The sequence below is a fragment of the Zootoca vivipara genome, chromosome 3, assembly GCF_965207765.1.
Source record: "Zootoca vivipara chromosome 3, rZooViv2.hap1.1, whole genome shotgun sequence".
In the NCBI taxonomy this organism is placed as follows: domain Eukaryota; kingdom Metazoa; phylum Chordata; class Lepidosauria; order Squamata; family Lacertidae; genus Zootoca; species Zootoca vivipara.
In genome coordinates, this window is record NC_142586.1 from 82120581 (window position 1) to 82141478 (window position 20898).

Sequence of the window (20898 nt, forward strand, 5' to 3'; positions counted from 1 at the left end):
TGAGGAGTCCCAGCGTAATGCATTTGTATCATGTCCTTCCTTGAAGGAGCTTGGGGTGGAGCATAAGGGTTATCCCATTTTATCCTCAGTGTCATCCTGTGACACATGTTAGGCTAAGATAAGGAATGTCTTACGCCACCCAATGAGATTCATGGTTGAGTGGTAACCGCAATACTTCAAGGACCGCCTCTCCCCACATGAACCAACCTTTGTCATGTATCTTTGGCGCCAGGGAAAAACATTCCTCTTCTTCCAGGCCTTCGGTCAATTAAACAATCTATGCCCTTTGAAACTGGGGAGAGGGGTATTATTTTTATTACTACGCTATGCATTTTTGTGTTTTATATTGTAAACTGCCCTGTGATCCTTGGATGAAGGTGGTATAGAAATTTAATAAATAGTAATAAATAATTGAATCCCTCTCTTTTAAGCTTTTGTTTTTATTATGTATTTTCTTTCTTTATATTGTGATTTTATGCTATGAACCAGCCTGAGATCTACATGTACTGTATAGGGTGGTATACAAATGTTAGTAATAATAATGCACCACCAATAGATGAGGAAAAGAGTTGTTGCCTCATCCTGACCTACATGTAGTTCTGTGTTGGCTTACATCCCTCCCTACCTGAGGAAAGGAGTTGCCAAAATGGCTCCACTGCAATGCAGCTGCTGCAGCTCCTTCCTTTGAAGAAGCTTCAGCAGTGCAATGGGACTGGAGACATGGGAGGTAGGGTTGCCAGTTTAGCAGCTCCTCCTTGCTATATGGCCTTAAGAAGAAGATTATGCCAGACTAATCTGAATTGGAAATAGTCAAATCACAGGTATGGAAGGAGAGGTGCACCTGACAATGGCCAGTTGCGAAACTCCAAACCCTGTTCATAAAGCACCTTCTACTGGTGGGTCAAAGCTTGAGAACTATGCCATACAGCCTGCACTGGTGGCCTTGCTTCAAGAGCTTGATGGGACTTGTTCAGCTTATTCCTACAAGCCCCTGATCTAGAACAGCCAGACTCAGAAAGGTTCTCACATCATCGTTTTCATCAGCCAGGTCCTGGGCCGTCTCATCCTCCATATTCCGCAGCAAGGTGTCTGCCCCCGATTGGCAGAGGATGGCAGCAATCGCAGCGTCCTTCCTGCCTACTGCTAGGTGCAGAGGGGTACAACCGTTGTACATCTGGGCATCCACCTGGGCCCCCATTTCAAGGAGGTGCTTCACAGCCATCTCGTCATGGTTCTCCACTGCCATGTGCAGGGGTGTCTTTCCGCTTGTGCCATCCTGGGACCATGAAAGCAGGGTGTCAGATCAGTCACTTCAGTGAGCCTCTGAAACAGAATCTTAAAGCGATGGAACACCCTCTAAACCAGGGACAGCAAACTTGTGGTCCTCCAGATATTGTTGGACTCAACTCCTATCAGCCTCAGCCAGCATGGTCAATAGTCTGGGATGATGGGAACTAGAGGGACATCTGTAAGGTCACAGGTCAGCCAACCCTGTCCTACACTAGAACATTTCATAGACTCATAGAAGTGTAGAGTTGAAAGGGATGCTGAGGATCATCTAGTCTAACTCCCTGCAATGGAGGAATATGCAGCTGTCCCATACGTGGATCAAACCTGCAACCTTGGCATTATCAGCACTACTCTCTAACCAAATTAGCTATCCTGTAGCCAGGATTGGAAACTGGGCCCCGCAGCATGAAGACACACTGTTCCTAAACCTCACAAATGAACACAGGAACAGGCTCAAAACATAACATGGAGTTTAAAATCTTTCTGGGATTTTAAACATTTGTGGGATTCCAGGAACCTGCACAAATTCAGATGATCTTGTGTGGGGAATCACAAAGGTATGGAACTTAGCACTTCCCCTAATCTATGTCCTGTTTCTGCAGCTGCAACACTGTCCAATGGTTATTCACTGGGAGGACTGTTAAAAATCTGCTCTGAATAAATCCAAATTATGTCCCTATAACAGATGTACTTTGCAACTTGTAACAAGTGATGTAGATCAAGCAGTTCTGCAAGCCTGTGTTTTTGCAAAGCTGCAGCTTGTTAGCTCCTGTTGCCCACCTTTTGATACTTCGCTAGGCACTTCCTACACATTTTCAGTATTAATCTCCCCTGCCACAATGGACAAACTTTTTCGCTTTCTGTATCTAATTGCCAGATCTTCTTGCTCGGCCTGATCACAAAATTACAGAGCATGTGTGGCCATACCTGAACATTGATGTCAGCTCCACTCTTCACCAACAATGCCATCAAATGCAGGTTCCCTTTCAAGGTGCTGATGTGTAGGCAAGTCAAGCCTGGAGAAGAAGACACCCCAGGAAGTTGCTATGAGGCAAGCAGCCAAACACCGGCCCCAGTGTGTCACCAGACACACACACCACCCTGATCAATCTTTACTACCTCACCTTGCCAGTTCTGGAGGTGCAAATCTTGGCGGCTTTTTCTAGCCTCCAAGGTCTTGTTGGAGATTATCCCCTGCAGCAGCAGCAGCCGCACACACTCCAGACTCTGCTGCTCACAGGCCAAATGCAGTGGTGTGTTCCCATTGCGGTCTTGCAGCGCTGTGTTCACTCCTCTCAGGACTAGTGCTTGCACCACTCTGGACTGCTCCAGGTACACGGAGAGGTGAAGCGGGGTCTGTACATGGGAAACGGAGAAGGTTATTGCAAGAGAGTGACACAGGCTTAATGGGGCTAGAGTAGAAAGGTGCAAGAGGCAGGGCAAAACCGAGACTGGCTGTATGTTGCAACTGCATCACAAAACACACACACACACAGGATTTAGGAATGTATGGGTAATTTAATATCTCAGCTGAAATCTCAGCCTTCATTTGGGGGGGGGACCCATATGCAACACCTAGTGATCCTTCAAGGGTAAGCTTCATAGAATTGTTAACATTCATGGGACAGAATTTGGATTTCTCTGGTTCTTTAGATTTCTATATAAAAATCTCAGATAGAACACACAGCCTTTGGTAAAAATGAGAGGTAGATGCTAAATTAACTTTAAAACTCACATGTTCTTTTCCTCAGAAAAAGTGCTCTTATTCAACTGGGGAAGCAGACTTCTGTGCACTCTGGCAATGCAGATTTACATCTAAGTCCACACCCCAAAGATCATTTACCCCCAATAACTAATGGGGTCAAATGACTCATCCAGATGAAGGGATGTATTCCTACTCAGGACACAAGTTGCTGCATGCAACTCAAGTTGGACTGAGGCCACTTACAAGAAGAGTAACTAGAATTAGTATTACTCATTTAATGGATTTCTGTAACAACTTTTAATGTGCATACCCTTCCAAGGTAGGTTATAACAAAAATCTATCATTGAGAAGCAACTGTCACAAATTCTCAAGGAAAACTTCCAAGACAGTCACAATAGCTTAGCTGGTTAGAGCATGGTGCCGATAATGCCAAGGTTGCAGGTTCAATCCCCACATGGGACAGCTGCACATTCCTGCATTGCAGGGGGTTGGACTAGATGATCATCAGGGTCCCTTCCAACTCTATAAGTCTGAGTCTATGAAAAAGAATCATAACCAGGGCCAGGGCCTTTTCAGTGATGGCACCGACCTGATGGAATGCTCTGTCCCATGAGACTAGGGCCCTGCAGGACTTGCTCTCCTTCTGCAGGACCTGTAAGAGTTATTCCGCCTGGCCTTCAATTTAGCCTGATCCTCCATTCCTTTTTCCCTTTTCTATGAAGAAACCTTTCTGGGTCCCCACATCTAAATACTTCCCTGGTCTCCTTGCTGGCCATAGCAGGACTAACTTGGCCAGTTAGCCCTGGCAAAGCTACATTTATGTTGTACTTTATGTTGTTTTCAAGCTGTTTTTAAGTCATTTTTAATCAATGTTTTATATTTGTTCTTAGCCACCCTGAGCCCAGTTTCTGGTCTGGGAAGGGCGGGATATTATTATTATTATTATTATTATTATTATTATTATTATTATTATTATAACAAATCTGCATATGCCTGTCCACCAGATCTAGAAAAATGAGGCAAGGAGTAAGTACAGGGGGGGAAATATTATAGCCAGAGACAAATTGCCACAAGCAAGACAGAATGACCCAGATTCCCAATTGTTTTCTTTCCTCTAGCTAGAATGGTAAAAATACTGACCATTCCCCACAGTATATCACAAACCTGGAATAAGTCATTCTGGATCTCTAAAACCTCCACTGGCAATTGGGCAATGAAGCAGAGTGCTATTGCAGGTACACAGTGAATGACTGCCAGGTGTAGCAACCTGAAAGAGAGAAAAGAGATATGAGTTTGTGGTGCAGGGCCCAAGTCATACCAACCTAGAATCACGAACAACACACTCTCCTTTAAGCATGTAAAACATTTGGGAAGTTACTTGCTTGCTCTTCACACTTAGAACAGAAAACACACACATGAGTTTACTGGACAACTGAGTCAGTTAGACCTCCCATGTATATACAGAAGTGATGACTCTTCCTGAACCACTTTACATGCTTACAACTTTTCACAGGGCGATGTACAGTTTTTCCACAGCAACTTCTTGCAATTTGTCAACCACGTATTTTCCTGGTGAACACCGTCATTTCAAGACAAAACATGTGCCTATCGAAGCATGGTGGCTGCAGAACTCATTGTGGATTCCCATCAAAGGTCCCACCAGTTTAATTCAAATTGTCAGTCGTTGACAAGATAAATACAAGCCTACCAGGAACCAACTCTAGAATCCAAGACAAAGCTGGACCCAGGAAGACAATCAACTTTGCCCTTGAACCAGGGAAAGAGAGCAGCAACAAGGTCACATACAATGAGAGGTACCGTACTAGGGACAGGGCCGGCTCTAGGTAGAGTCCCGGTGGCGCGGGACGCCAGGGCTGGTAGGTGGGGTGCCGCGCGGAAGCCATGCTGCACCCTGCAAGGGCGGGGGCGCCGGAGCGATCTCCGCCCCTCAGCGCCAGGGCGCCCGACCTGCTCGAGACTGCCCTGACTAGGGATATGTGCCAAACTCTCACAACAGCCTTTGCATGGCATCTAATCCCAGCGCAACAAGGACTGGAAATGGAGATGGCTCAACTGAATTCTTCTACTACCGTAGTTATATGAAACAGATGAGCATCAATCAAGAGTCAAGCTGCACCCATGTTCTTGAAGTAAGGGTCAATTCTAACAACCCTCTAAGCACATGACAGCTGTGGTTTTTAGAATGCTGATTAACTTCTCAAAAAGTGGCAACTGTGATTTTGTGGAAAAAGCTAATCTGTGACAACAATAGCATACCATTAACACAAATGGCCCAATGAGAGGCAGGCCATGACTGAAGTCAGCAATCCAAGGACTGTGAGAACAGACTCATGCAGAGACCCACTCCATTAAAAGCACATTTTTTCAGAAGCTTCCATATAGCTAGTTCTACCTACAGTGCAGAGATCACGGCTCAGATGGCTATACCACAGACAGGCTGCATTCATGGCAGAAGTTTCACACTAGGCCTCATCAACTCCTCTCAAGTCCAAAGAAGAGTCTGACGGAAATTCTCAAAATAATTTCTCCGCGGCAGCAGCTCTTAGGCAACTCCGCCTGTTGAATGTTCCTACCAGAACCTAAGTTCATGAATCACCTGGCAGACTGGGCAGGCTGTTGTGAGGAATTCTTGGGGAAAGTGGCTTGGTTAAAATAGCCCCAAAGAATTGTGTACAGCCTCTCGGAGAAAAGCAGCAATGGTTAAAGTTCAGGCCGGATCGCCTTGTTGGAAAGTCCCTGCTCCTGAGAGTTCTTATCTGCTACATACTTGTAGGAAGCAAGAAAGATAAACTTCAAGCCACACAAAGTCAAAATGTAAAAGATCTGCAAGGATAAACTGACCGAGAGAGAGAGAGAGAGCACATGCATGTAACAAGAGATCCTTGGAAGCTACTAAAGCTTCACATGCAAAGGTGTTCTCGAACAGAATGTGTTTGACTCCCGGAACCATTCAAAAACCAGGGTGTGGCTTCTGATTGGCTGCAGGAGCGTCCTGCATGCAGCCAATCGGAAGCTGTGGAAGCCACGCCGGACATTCAGCTTCTGAAAATTGTTCAAAAACTGGAACACTCACTTCCGGGCACCAAATGAAAGTTTTTTTAAAAAAAAATATCAAGTGATTTCTCTTTTTAAAAAGTGGGTACTCATGCATTGCCCTGCCCACATTCAGAAATAATTCCAGAACAAATACAATGCATCAGAGTCTACCAGTTTTTTAAAAAGATATATAAATGTGCTCCAGAGGGATAGTCTCCAGCAGCAAACACAGCAAAGCATCAAATGGCACTAAACACTAACAACGTTATTATTGCACAAGCTTTCATGGACTTTACTTCTTCAGAATGCCTCCTCCTCAACCTTGTGTGTGGAAACTCAAGACAACATCTGATGGACTGTAGTCCAGAAAAGCTTATGCTGGGGTGAGAAACTGCAACCCCTCCAGATGCTGGGGCTGAAGTCCAGGTGTTCAGGTGATGGAGGTAGATAGCTCAGTCAGTTAGAGCCTGGTGCTGATAATGCCAAAGATGTAAATTTGATCCCTGTATGGGACAAATGCACATTTCTGCATTGCAGGGGGTTGGACTAGATGATCCTCAGGGTCCCTTCCAACTCTACAATTCTATGATTCTATGAAACAAGCATTGCCAATGGTCAGGGATGATGGAAGCTGCAGTCCAACATTTGGAGGGCCACAGGTTCCCCGGTCTAGCTTATGCCGTAATAAAGTTTGTTAATCTTTAAAAGGGGTCACAAGACACTGCTTTTGCATAAGCATGGAACTGCTCAGCTTAACAATGTATTTATTTCCAGTAAGCTAGCCAACCTATTCAAAGTTACCATGCGCTTTAAAACAAATCTGCAATTAGAGAATCGCTTTTACTGTATTGTTGTGCAGCCCTTCTCGTTTCCAGAGCGTTTAACAAAGGGGATTTCCATAGAGGCAGAGAGAAGGGATATGGGAGGTGGTAGTGACAAGGTCATAGAGAAATCAGGAAATGAGGAGGGGGGGGGAGGAAAGGAATCAGGCACCCGTCCAAGGTACCCAAAAGCCATCACAGCAGCCGTGGCTGGGGCTGCCTAGAGGAAACTGCCCAAGCACCATTTTAAGAGGCTTCCATCTGGCAAATGGACGCTTAAGCAGACAGAACGGACGGTCTGCCGTATGTGGCTAAGGCACAGGCAAGGCCCCAGGGGAAGCCCAAGATCACATGGGCATGGGGAATCACCATTTTAAGAGGCTTCCATCTGGCAAATGGACGCTTAAGCAGACAGAACGGACGGTCTGCCGTATGTGGCTAAGGCACAGGCAAGGCCCCAGGGGAAGCCCAAGATCACATGGGCATGGGGAATTTCCCTGCCCTGCCGGAGATGTGGCCACCCACAGTTGCCTCAGCAACAAGGGGAGGGGAGAGTTGAAGGAGGCTGTGCACAGCTGCTGTCGTCCATAGAGGGCTGCAGACACTGTGGGAAGAGAGAGGCTGGGTCCTTCTGTGGATTTCTCTTTGCATTCAGTTACTTTGGCTTTATAAGGCTGCAATTCAGACACAATCAGGGGAAGTAAAAAAGGTTGCAGCTAAATAGTTTCTAAGTAAAAGATGTTAGAACTGTTCTACAAGCCACCTCACAATTCTTTAATTCATATGCAAAGTTAAGTTTACATTGGTACCAGTTTATTTCTATTTGTTCCATGGGTCTTTTCTTATAACGAAAAATTCGTCTAGCGAATCCCATAGGAATGCATTGAATTTTTTTTTGAAATTTTTTTTTGCTCATAGGAACGCATTAATTGAATTTCAATGCATTCCTATGGGAAACCGTGATTCGCTAGACGAATTTTTCATAAAACGAATTCGTCTACCGAGGCAACCTCCACTAGAAAAAACCTTTCGTTAAGCGGAAATTTCGTTAAGCAGGGCAGTCGTTAAGCGAGGCACCACTGTACACCGGTAAATTGTACTGGGAGGTTCTCTGGAAATACAGCAACAGAACAGGGAAGTTGTGTAGAAAAGGGGTAGCATGCTATGGGACAAAGGGAGATACCTAATATTAGTCACACCCAGAATAGATGCAGTAAGATCTGTGGGCATGCAATTTCCATTTATTTCCATGGGTTCATTTCAAGTATGACTTAGCTGGATATCACTCCAAATTTCCATAGATGTACCTCCTCTATTGTAGGCTCTTCCACGTCTTGTAACACTGTTTTTCATTAATGTTAGCAAAAGTGGCTGACCAGAGTATGCATAGACCTCAAACATCTCACTCTCTGGGCTGATCCTCTGACAGGTTGCACCTTCCTTGTGGCTTCCTAAGCAAGGCAATAATTGCCCAAGACCTTACTTAAATCAGCTTTGTAATTATAAGACCACAAAAGCCTTTTAAATGGGCCACCTGCCCACACATGCCCATAGTGTCACTTGATAGTATGAAACAAAGGTGGGGGAGAATGAGTTTCTTAAGTTTTACATAAACTTCCCTGACTCGCCTGGCTAAAACAAATTGCCCAAAAGCAAAGCATTAAAAAAAAACCCCACAAAAAACAACAACCCACAGTTCAGCTTTCCCCGCACAATTTGCAACTGGCCTCCATATTCAGACTTTGCAAGACAGTTGGATCTGAATTATCTAGTCCCTCAGATTTAGTAAACTCCAAATTACAACCTTAACCAGCTGCTTTTTGTGGAAACAAAGTAGGCACCTAGATTTAACACTGCAATAACTGAAGTCCCCAAACTGTTTATTCTTAAAGCAGGATGATATGAAGCACCTTAATTACAATTAGGAATATAGTGTTAAATATCTGAGTGTTCCTGTATTTTATTTTTCTTATGGCTAAAATCAATGTAAAAAGGAGAGGAAGTGTTGTGGGGGGGGGGATTGAGAGGCTGAAGCCAGGCAATAGTTTTTGATAGGGGAATCTGAATTGAAGAGAGGCCTCTTTCCATGCCATACAGTACATGATGCCCCACCCCTACCTCTGGGCCAAACAGGTTTGGCAGGGTTTTGGAACAGTACAAAAACCTTTCAAAACCTGGCTTACCAAAGACAAAAGTGAGATGTGTGCACTGAGCAAGAGAGTATCATTTTAAAAGTCAATTTTTGAGTCTAAAAAACCCTAAAAGTATTGTAGCACTTTAAAAGGCTAATCAAAGAAATATAGCATAACCTTTCATGGACAACAGTGCACTTCAGATGCATCTGATGAAGTGGTCTGTACTCTGTGAAAGTTTATGCCATACTAACTATTCTTTAAGTTTCCACAAGACTGTTTTTGCTGGGACAGACCAACTCAGCTAGCTTCTGGTTTTGGTTCTACAATTCTTTTTAGAACAAATTCCAAAGGGCTAGCTGAGTTGGTCTGTAGAAGGGGACCCAGGCACACAGCCTACCACCCCCCCTAAAAAAAAAACCCACACCTAATGATAGTAACCTCCGCTCACCATCACGTGGTACAGAGAGAACTGGAAGAGAAAAGAACCTAATTTGAAGCAGAGAGAACTAAAGAAAGGTTAAATAATCTACAAATGCAGCATTTCATTTCAGTATTACTTGTACAGAAAATGCTGCTCAGAGGTTTTGAGAGTGTTATCAATAAAGAGACAGCAAAAATTAGCAAGAGAATTTACAGTGATGGTTTGGAATCAGACAGGACCTAAAGTCAACTGCAATAGAATCTTCTCAATCAAACATCAGTCAAAACACTCTGCTAGATGGTTCCTGTGCCTGAGTGATCTCAAACTGGAAATCAGCAAAAGACTCCATTCAAACTTGCTTCCACAAACTGTGTCCTGTTTGGTGCCAGATTACAAATGTTTCACTCGCTCTTGTTTCCAAGGATCTATTGTTACAGGCACACACACACATACACACGGTCAGTTTATCCTTGCAGATCTTTTACATTTTGACTTTGTGTGGCTTGAAGTTTATCTTTCTTGCTTCCTAACAAGTATGTAGCAGATAAGAACTCTCAGGAGCAGGGACTTTCCAACAAGGCAATCCGGCCTGAACTTTAACCATTGCTGCTTTTCTCTGAGAGACTGCACACAATTCCCTGGGGCTATTTTAACCAAGCCACTTTCCCCAAAAATTCCTCACAACAGCCAGCATGGACAGCCAAATTCCCATTCTAGGGAGAGGCTGGGCCACCATCACAAGATACCAAGCATCATTATCTGCTTCAATAACACTAAACTGAAAGATTTATCCAAAAGTTTGCTTTACTGTCTGGATCCAAATGTAATCTGTCCAGAACAGTGGGGGGGCACTTCCACACCATCTGGCCCCAAATTATTCAAGGAATGTATGAAAACAAAAACCCTTGCCATTGCACCTGTATCAATAGGTCCCCATTTCTTCGTACTTTATAGCAGAGGTGGGAGTGGGACCCAAGCACATGGGTATATTATCAATTCCTTTAGGACAGAAACCTGCCCGGCTTTGCCTCTGTAATTCTGCAAGATGCCCATTGGTGGCTGCTGCTTAACTGCAACAGAGGACATGGAGTCTGTACTATAGAATGAAGGGGTAGAATGGCATATATCACTTCAGACTACAGACTAACAATAATATTGTTCTGTTAAAAACCTTGCACATAGAAAAATCAATACAACAGGGAGGGGGCTAAGCAAGAATCTCCCACCCCAGTGTGCTAAACTTTATTTGCAAGCAGGTTTATTTTGCAGTACATAATCACTGAAATAGGGTACCCAGTACCCTTTGGCTTGAAATAGCACAGCCCAGTCTACCACCTCATTTTTCTATATGGGTAGAACAAACCTTAAAGCTCTCTCTCTCTCTCTCTCTCTCTCTCTCTCTCTCTCTCTCTCTCTCTCTCTCTCTCTCACACACACACACACACACACACACACTAAATAACAACCTGTCAGCTACAAGCTACTTCAAATACAGGGACGTGGGTAATGCTGTAGGGACGTGGGTGGCGCTGTGGTCTAAACCACAGAGCCCTAGGGCTTGCCAATCGGGAGGTCGGTGGTTTGAATCCCTGCCACAGGGTGAGCTCCCGTTGTTCAGTCCCTGCTCCTGCCAACCTAGCAGTTCAAAAGCAGCTCAAAGTGCAAGTAGATAAATAGGTACCGCTCTGGCGGGAAGGTAAATGGTGTTTCTGGTTCGCCAGAAGCGGCTTAGTCATGCTGGCCACATGACCCAGAAGCCAATAAAGCGAGATGAGCGCCGCAACCCCAGAGTTGTCCGCGACTGGACCTAACAGTCAGGGGTCCCTTTACTTCAAATACAGTGGTACCTCGGTTTACTAACTTAATCCGTTCCAGATGTCCGTTCTTAAACCGAAACAATTTTTAAACCGAGGCGCACTTTCCCTAATCAGGCCTCCCGCCACCAGTGCCCTTCCACCATTCTGTTTCCGTTCTTAGACCGAGGTAAAGTTCGTAAACCGAGGTAAACTTCTGGTTTTGAGGAAGTTCGTAACCCGAATCATTCGTAAACAGGGCTGTTCTTACACCGAGGTACCACTGTATTGCCTTAGAAGTGAATGGTCCACCAATATCAACTTGCAAACACAAACAAGTCAACACAGAAAATGGAATAGAGATACACCATGGGAAGCATCAATTTTTACAATTTCCTCCTTCAGCTCTCTGTACTTTTCAATATGTGGGGGGGGGGGAGACATAACCCCTCACTCCACCTTATAACAAAGGGAGTCATAAGCGGGGGGGGGGGGGCTCAGAGGCTTTGTGGGTCCTCAAGGACACTGTATTGCCAACCCAGCCGTAGAGGGGGGCTTCCCTCCCTCATTTTTTTTGTCCTTCTGCAAACCTAGTGGGGGTTCCCACAAGCCTCCTACTATCTCCCTTATGAGGTCGGATGGTACTATTTAGGCTGCAGAAGGATCCATACTCATCTCTGAACTTTGTGACCGGGAGGAATGATGATTCTAGTCCTTACTATCTGCAACAGCTGGCAGAATATCAAAGCTTGTTTGGGAGTGGGGAGGAGGAAAAAGAGAGTGAGCAGGATCCCCCATGGTTAGGAATGTGGCTTGAGAATGAGAACATACACAGCCCTGAGCATGATTCATGGAGGGACGGTGTCTACCTAGTCACAGTGAGACTAATGTGCACTTACAATAGAGGAGGAGTGGGGATATTTCAGTGTCAATGTGGGAAGTCCCTGATCATGAGGCAAGAAGGGGTGGGGGAAGGGAAGCTTCAGCTGCTGTTTACTTGGCCTGGATTTTATACAGTTCCCTCCCCACCTCACAGAACTATGCTAGGGAATAGCCCTATTTTCAGGCCCAGGCTTTAAAGCTTTAATTACCCTCTCCCAAATGTGCTGCAGTTACTAGAGAAAAGCACACAGAGGAGGAGCCCAGTTCTAATATTGGAGCCTGTTTATTTATTGTGCAAGAGCTACTTGCGCCGTTTCCTCCCTTCTTCCCATCCCCTCAGCTCAGCCTAGCAGTACACAACCCAGCTCTGACACTGTACAAAAGCAAATACAAACCCATCTAAACAAAACACACAAAGCACTTTGGCCTTATCACCTCAGTAGCTCTCCTCTCCTGCATTCTTTCTGTAAACCAGGTGCAATACTACCACTGTAATATCAAGGATGGGAAACTGTGGCCCAGAGTACCATCAGCTGAATATATACAGTGGTACATCGACTTACGAACAACTCGACTACCGAATTTTCTGACTTACGAATGGGGCAAATGGCCGCATGCTTACGAATTTCTCAACATCCGAACGGAAACCGTGGCAGTTCTAGATGGGGTTGCTTCGCCTTACGAATTTTTCCATTTCTAATGCATTCCTATGGGAAATTGCGTTTCCAATGGCGCTTTTCGACTTACGGATTTTTCGACCTACAAAGGTGCCTTCGGAACGGATTGAATTTGTAAGTCGAGGCACCACTGTATTATGAGACTGGGACTAGGCCTTCCTGCATAACAAGGTCCATGCATTCCTTTGTGTCTCTACTGTGCCTTTTAGGTAAAGGTAAAGGGACCCGTGACCATTAGGTCCAGTCGTGACCGACTCTGCGGTTGCGCGCTAATCTCGCATTATTGGCCGAGGGAGCCGGCGTATAGCTTCCAGGTCATGGGGCCAGCATGACAAAGCCGCTTCTGGCAAACCAGAGCAGCACATGGAAATGCCGTTTACCTTCCCGCTGTAGCGGTTCCTATTTATCTACTTGCATTTTGACGTGCTTTCGAACTGCTAGGTTGGCAGGAGCTGGGACCAAGCAACGGGAGCTCACCCCATCACAGGGATTCGAACCGCCGACCTTCTGATCAGCAAGCCCTAGGCTCAGTGGTTTAACCACAGCGCCACCTGGGTCCTTTTAGCAAACCTCTAACACACAACACTCAGCTTGGATAGCTCAGTTGGCTAGAGTGGGCTGCTGACAATGCCAAGGTTGCAAGTTCGATTCCCGTATGGAACAGCTGCATATCCCTGCATTGCAGGGGGTTGGACTAGAATCTTCAGGGTCCCTTCCAACTTTACAATTCTATGATTCTATGTCACTATTCACAGTTCAGAGCGACAAAGAAGATGCCTTTAAAACAGCTTCCCAGTGCTTCACATTGAACCATGTATGGTACAGCAGAGGACTCTGGGGGCAAAACTGGTCATTCCTTCTCCAAGCCAGTCAGGAGCTGATGGGAGATCAATAAAGGGTCTGGGTATTAAAAGAACTGATTCAGGGCCTATGTCCTCACTCTGTTTATAACCCAAGAAGCTACCACTTACCAAATCAGATTAGCACAATATTGCATATCTTCCCCTGGAGTAAGCTTCAGGCTTGTGGGATCTACTTCTTTTGTTCTCTTTAGTGTTAAAATAAAAACCTCCAAAAGCCACCAGCTTTGTACAAAAGGCATGCACTTAGGGAATTCTGAGCCCAGGAATTTGCTTTGGAGAGTAGAAGTGAACAGAGCTCAGTCTGCTCACACAAAAATTCATTCCTGCTTACCCCAAGTGTTTTTTTATTCCAGTACAGTACTATAATTTTAGGGTGCAGAGTCATTTTGTCTCTGCAGTTGAGAATCAGAAATCCTCGCTGATCTACTGCAAATCACCCAGAGACCTGCCTTCTACTCACCCCCAAAACACCCCCAGGGTCTCGGGCAGAGGAGTGGCCTTTTCTCATCTTCTGAACTTTCTATGTGGAAATGCCAGGGACCTTCTGCATCCAACGCACATGTTCCACTGCTGAGCAACAGTCCCTCCTCAAATAAGTTCTGCTTTGTTGACTTAACAGCATAAGTTACAAACTCTTATAATAAGCAACAGAAACTGAATACAAGGAATGACACTATTCATCCACTCTGGTGCTCCCCCACACACACCTTAGGAAGTAAGATAGGAAATGAAAGCAAATGAACCATTTATCCAATAATAGCGATGGAAAAAATGAAATTAAAAAATAATAGTGATTAAAGGGAAGGAAAAAAGGGGGCTAAGAAACTGAACCAAACAATACACACTGTTGATACCAAGAAGCCAATAGACTCTCCAGAAAAATAAAAGAGGGGAATTCCACACTTGTCCAGTGCATACTTTTTAACTGCCTTAACTGACCTCTTTTACCAAGGAATTAAACTGCCCGACAGTAACCTTTTTACAATACTGTGGTATCAATACACACCTCTCTCTCTCTCCTAATCAACACTTTCCTCCCTGCTATTCCAGTTTCTCAGCTTCCTTGCAGTATTATATACCTGACTAATTAACTGTGCCTGGTGGCCTAACATTACCAAGGTGGCAGCTGTAGATTTTAGAGCATGGGTATCCTAAAGGTGAGGAATGGGAGTTGCTCTTGCCCACAGGGACAAAGACCTGTTTTGGAAACACGCTCTTTTCCTAAAAACGAACAGTCACCAAACTGAGTTATTTCAACCCTCTCTATTTCAAACCTCTTTGGATTTCCATAACTGCTCCCGCCAAACCTTTTCATATTGTGGAATTTTCCCATCAGTTTCAGGAAACAAAGATCACACGAGAGACTCCTGCAGGAAGGACTATGAAGGATAAGTACATAAAGGGACATTTGTGAAGAGTGCCCTGGGCCTTTCACACTGATGGGGAAATCTGGGAACAGAAGCCCTTCCTTTCAAAGAGGAAGCCAAAGGCAACACCAGTGAAAATATAATGTCAGAGACTTCAGAGGCTTTTCAGTATTAATACTGAAGCCACATTTGGTCTGCTGCTCTTTTTTAAAAAAAAGGCCCATCTGGGATCATCTGTGAAAGCCTTCTTGTGTAATAAGCTCACATCGCTATGTCATTTAAGCGGCACAGAGGTTAATTGAACTAAAACTGCAGCACCCAATCTACAAAGGCAGCAAATTCATAATATTGAGGAATTTTGTGATAGGTCTCACTCAGTGGAATAGATCCTAAAAGCTTCCGGGTGCACTAGCTACTAATCCAAGGTAAACATAGTATTGGACAGCACAATTTTAAGGAAAAATGGGATTGGCACCATATAAGCAGTAGGTAGTCTTCAGCACACAGGCAGAAGGTGTAGTTTTTCCTAAGCCACACTCATTTGTCTATCACCTGTGGTCTTATGATGCATGTGGCAGATAAACCTGAAGGGTGAAACTGAACAGAAATCATTTTTCTTTTCCACCCTCAGGTAGAGCTCAGTGCTTGTCAAATTTGGCGCCTTTATCTGTTGCCCTGCACAACAGAGCCTAAGAGTGCACTCCTAGTCTTTCCTTTGCAAACAAGTTCCTGCTCTCTCTTTAGGAAATAGAAAGCTTTTAAGTTCTTGAACAAAGTGCAGGATATAAGAAGCTTTTATGTTTAAAATGACAAGATAAAAATGCAACTCATTTAAAAAAATAACCATGATTTAATCATCTTTCCTTTGCAGATGACTATGGCAAATTGGGTTTCTTCCAATCAATGGCAAGTCCAATCACTGGAAAGGGAATGACAAACATGCACATCTGCATATGAGGAAGAGCTAAAGTATTTGGATACAAGTCCTTCCAAGATTCCTCATTCACTCAGATACCTTTCTCTACACAGGAAACAAGAGTGAAAGATGGCGGCTTTCCCCAAGACTGACAAACTGGATCAGTGCCAGAGGTGGTACATAAATCTAGGCCTCCTGAGGTCTATCCAGGTAACTCAAGACTGCCGCACAGTGACTCTGTGTAGCTAGATAACTGGAGAATTCACAGAATCCTTAACATTATGCATACCTACATGTTATTACTTGCCCCAGCATCTTACCTTGCAAACATGCCAATTAGACTGGCCCATTTTGGCTGGGCAATGTTCCCATGAACTAGTGCCTCACTGGCATGGATTCATTTCCCAGATGCTTGGGAATGCCAAGTTGCTGAATGGTAACAGTTGTTAATGTTTGCTTTCTTCTATAGCAAGCCAAGGAGGTACTTGCAACAGCAGAATGCAAAATTGCTCCACCACAACCTGCTGGTCTAGTGGAAATAATGAAAAGCCATGATAGTTTATTTCACTTGAAGGAGGCCAGGGGGCACTAATAAAACTTTGTCATAAAAGTGACTGGGGGAGGGGGGAGATCGCATGTTCTAGCAAGTGCTGTCTTTGCAATTAAAACATTTCTAGATAACAGCACTGATTGCCCTTGGTCTTGGCTTATTTTTAAAATCCTGAACAGTTTAAGCCCTGGATATATTTGAGACCCAAACCCAGAACTCCACCTATGAGATGCCAGCCAGGGCCGGCTCTAGGTAGAGTCCTGGTGGCGCGGGGTGCTAGGGCATCGGGCCGGTAGGCAGGGCGCTGCACGGCAAAGCCGCGTGGAAGCCATGCTGCGCCCTGCGAGGGCGCCGGAGCGATCTCCGCCCCTCAGCGCCAGGGCGCGCGACCTGCTCGAGACTGCCATAATGCGAGCACTCAAAATACTTCATGTAATCTGGAATTCTGATCTACCTGGAGTTAAGCGAGTGATCATTCATTTGCTGTAGCAGATTCTACCATGGAAGCTTGCTCTTCCCAACCCTCCATTACTCTCCATTCCTCCCTTCTCACCACTACAAACTGCTAGAAAATAGTTCTTAGACCTGGTCTACACATTAACGGAAGAGCCTAGGGCTTGCCGATCAGAAGGCCGGCGATTCGAATCCCCGTGACGGGGTGAACTCCCGTTGCTCGGTCCCACCTCCTGCCCACCTAGCAGTTCAAAAGCATGTCAAAGTGCAAGTACGGTAGATAAATAGGTACCGCTCTGGCGGGAAGGTAAACGGCGTTTCCGTGCGCTGCTCTGGTTTGCCAGAAGCAGCTTAGTCATGCTGGCCACATGACCCGGAAGCTGTACGCCGGCTCCCTCGGCTAGTAAAGCGAGATGAGCGCCACAACCCCAGAGTCGTCTGCGACTAGACCCAATGGTGGGGGGTACCTTTACCTTTAAGATAGTAGAATGGAATGTTTCACTTCTGGCTGCAAATGGGAACCATAAATTTGAACCCTTCTGTATGGGAAAATCCCATGCAAAACAGAAAATTAACAAATCAGGGAAAGTACCTTCCTCCCTGTGCAAGATGGTTAAATTGCAAAGTGTCCCGCACCTGTAGTGACCGTGCCATTCCAGGTTTCTACTGCCTGTATAGATCAGGCTTCATTTAAGTGCATTTTAGAGATGTCATGGTAAGTTTCCAGTAGGGTTGCCAGACTCAATAGTGGACAGGACTTCTGTGCCTTTAATTGCCCTGCTCTCTTTTGAGTATGGAAACCTTAAAGAGAAACCAGCAGACCCTTTGCTTGGAAATTAAACAAAGGGTCTGCTGGTTTCTCTTTAAGGTTTCCAGACTCAAAAGAGAGCAGGGCAATTAAAGGCACAGAAGTCCTGTCCACTATTGAATCTGGCAACCCTAGTTTCCAGTCAGTATCTTCCCTTCCCTTCTAAAATGTGTGCTTTAATATTTTTTGGCACTGCTGGAATTAGTAAGCTATGTTTTGTAAAGCAAACTGAGTATGAGTTGCCAATGGTGCTAAAAAATAAGACTTGGATGGGCAGTAACATCTGATAGCTACAGATGTCAGCTTCTGTGTATTGAGAACTCAGTGCATGCTCCTTCCAGCTCAACTTCTAAAATCCATGGGTGACAGAAATGAAGCATGAATGCCCAATGTAATTGCCACTGAATTTAGCACAGTCAGTTCCAAGGTGTACACATCCTGAAGCCAAAAATTGAGTCAACACATTTAGAAATCTAAAGAAGAACAGTCATCATGAAATTCTTTACCTTGCGGTTCTTGAGACATTTGTGTAAGTGATATCAGCCATGTGGCTAGAAGCATCTTTGGAATGAAAGCAGAAATTCAGAATCTCCCATCCACAGGACATGCACACCCACCATGGACTAGAAGATGAGAATCAAGATATTGGAATGAAACATTAGCCCTTGCAAAGTCTTATCAGACTATTCAGTCTGTATTACAGAGATTTCCTACGCAATGGGAGTTTGGGTCCTCTTCTTCTAAAGCATCCAAGAAGATTTCTGGAAGTTTTCATCTTAAGAGAGTCCCTCTGCTTTAACATCTCCTTGCATAAATTAGATATTCACCATAAGTTTCCCCATTCCACTCCCTCCTCCAATCACAGAAGAGCTACACACTTCCATTACAAATACTTGCTCAGCCTCCTGCATAGGCAATGAGCTAATTCCACTGTGCAAGAACTTCTGGGGGTGGGGGAATTATTATGATCTCTCCATCTCCTCATGCATTAAAAGCATGTGCAAGGGGGTTGTGCTGCCCATCCTAATCAATACACATGCTTGGCAGTTTCGCTTGTACTTGCACATGGCCTCTCCCAAGATCTGCACAAGGCTCCTCCACACGAGAGCATATCTAGATTGGCCCAAGAGTCTCTTCACACAAAGGCAGCACAGGGGGCATGGCAGGTGACAGAAGAGCTGGGCTAGCCAGCACAACTCCTTCATGCATGCTTTCCATTTGGAAGAGGAATAATGCAAACTTCCTTTATGTCTCTCATATATGCTAAGCCACCGGCTGCCACCTGGTCTATACCAAGTGCCTTCTAACTGCAACTATTACAAAACTCAGCATCTTTTTTCCCACTGAAAGATTCTAAAACAACCCAACATCTGCATGGTAATCATTTCTAGTTGTACCACGTAAGACTAATTTAGGATTATGCTGGAGAAGCACCGTGAATTCTCTGAAGATAATAACGATTCTCTCAAATCTAGACACGTCACAGGACAGCAAGTCTCTTAACTGATGCTTCAGCAGTCCTAGCTTCTTATCAGTTGATTAGGCCTGCCTTGGATCTTATTTTATTTTATTTATTTTATTTTATTGTTCTACATAAAGTTTATATGCCGCTTGAGTGTAGGAAAACCTCAGCAGTTTACAAAAGATAAAACAGTAAAATAAAATACCAAAATAAATCCCAACCTTACTTTAAAACATACAAAAGTTAAAATACTAAAACAAACTAAAATACCACATCTTTCCACACTTGTCTAAACCAGAATGTTTTTTTGCAGGTGCCAAAACAGTTAAGACCACTTAAGATCCTTCTTTTTGAAGATGCACATATATGGGATAGCTCAGCTGGTACAGCATGAGACTTTATCTCAGGGTTGTGGGTTTGAGCCCCACATTGGACAAAAGATTGCTGCATTGCAGAGGGTTGGACTAGATGACCCTCGTGGTCCCTCCCAACTCTATGATTCTGTTGCAGCAGGAACCTCTTAGAAGAGGCATTTTCTCCTGTGTTAAAGTGGAGGGCATGCATGCTATCTGCATGTTTTTTGTAAGTACTCATACTAAAAACAACGTAATTTTAAAAAAATAAAGTGCATTGCACAAATTATTCTGAGATGCCTCCTTGGTTGATTAACACAGCAGCTTTGATTAAGCCAATCTAGATCAGTAAAAGGCTACAGCTCTACTGCACAAAGCTATTGTCCTCCTTTGTTCGAGGCTTAAATTTGAGCATCCCACAAGAGCCACATGTTCCAGGCAAGGCAGGAAAACCTAAGCAGTTTTTTAAACTATCGCTTGCCTACAGGCACCACCACATAAAGAGCCCACACCCCCCAACCCAACCCCTATCAAGACAAGCTTTAAATATACTCACTGACCTTCCAAGTCTCTGCTCTACAAACCTCAGCCTAGAAGTCACCGACACGTGATTTCCCATCAGTCAGTAGAGCATATGGTACTTAACCACATCCCACAGTTAGGCTTCCCTGCCGTCGCCTACTCCCACTAGAGACCACATGCATATTCGGTCCTACCAAAATAGATACAACTGTTTCCATACAGTAAAAAAAAAGGTAGTTGTCTTCTCATTGCCACTCAGGTTGGGGAATCCTGTGCCTCACTAGACCAAGCAGCTACGAGGCAAAACAAAATGGCAGCCACACACAACTGATATCTGGGACCCACACCTTAGGAACTTGAAATTGGTCAGTATTGCACTGCCAGATTAGAAGAATTCCTCACAGTGGAATTTCATTCCCTATCAGTGGGGACTAGAGGTCAACATTATCTTTTTCACAGCAGTTTTTCTCCTCACACTGTGTAACTAGCCATCCTCTAGCAGTAGGTAGTGGGGAACCTTATGCACTCCAGACACTGTTAAGAGTTCGATTCTCATCATCTTTGACTGTGGGTGATGTTGGCTTTGGCTGACAGGAGTTGTAACCCAACAACTTGTGGGAGGGCCGCAGGTTTCCCAACCCGGTCTTGTTGACATCACACCTTGAGTCGTGAGGGTCTTCACTGCCTTGCACTTGCAAACAGAACTCTCCATGTATTAAGAGTCCTATCCAACACAAAGAGGGTTCTGTGCTGAACAAAAAAAACAACGGAAGCATTATCCTGCTTCAAGAATGCTGGAGTCGGATTTTGAAGGTCTCAAGTT

The 20898-nt window shown here is 44.6% G+C and overlaps 1 protein-coding gene across 1 annotated transcript in view; it reads right to left on the minus strand.

The window, feature by feature from the left end:
- Positions 1–20898, minus strand: part of NFKBIE (NFKB inhibitor epsilon) — a 29069-nt gene that overhangs the window by 1915 nt on the left and 6256 nt on the right. The window contains exons 2-5 of the mRNA XM_035108161.3: positions 4160–4262; positions 2415–2646; positions 2218–2306; positions 1028–1276 (exon numbers count right to left, since the gene is read on the minus strand). Coding sequence (XP_034964052.2) covers positions 1028–1276; positions 2218–2306; positions 2415–2646; positions 4160–4262 — 673 coding nt within the window. The remainder of the gene's footprint in view (positions 1–1027; positions 1277–2217; positions 2307–2414; positions 2647–4159; positions 4263–20898) is intronic.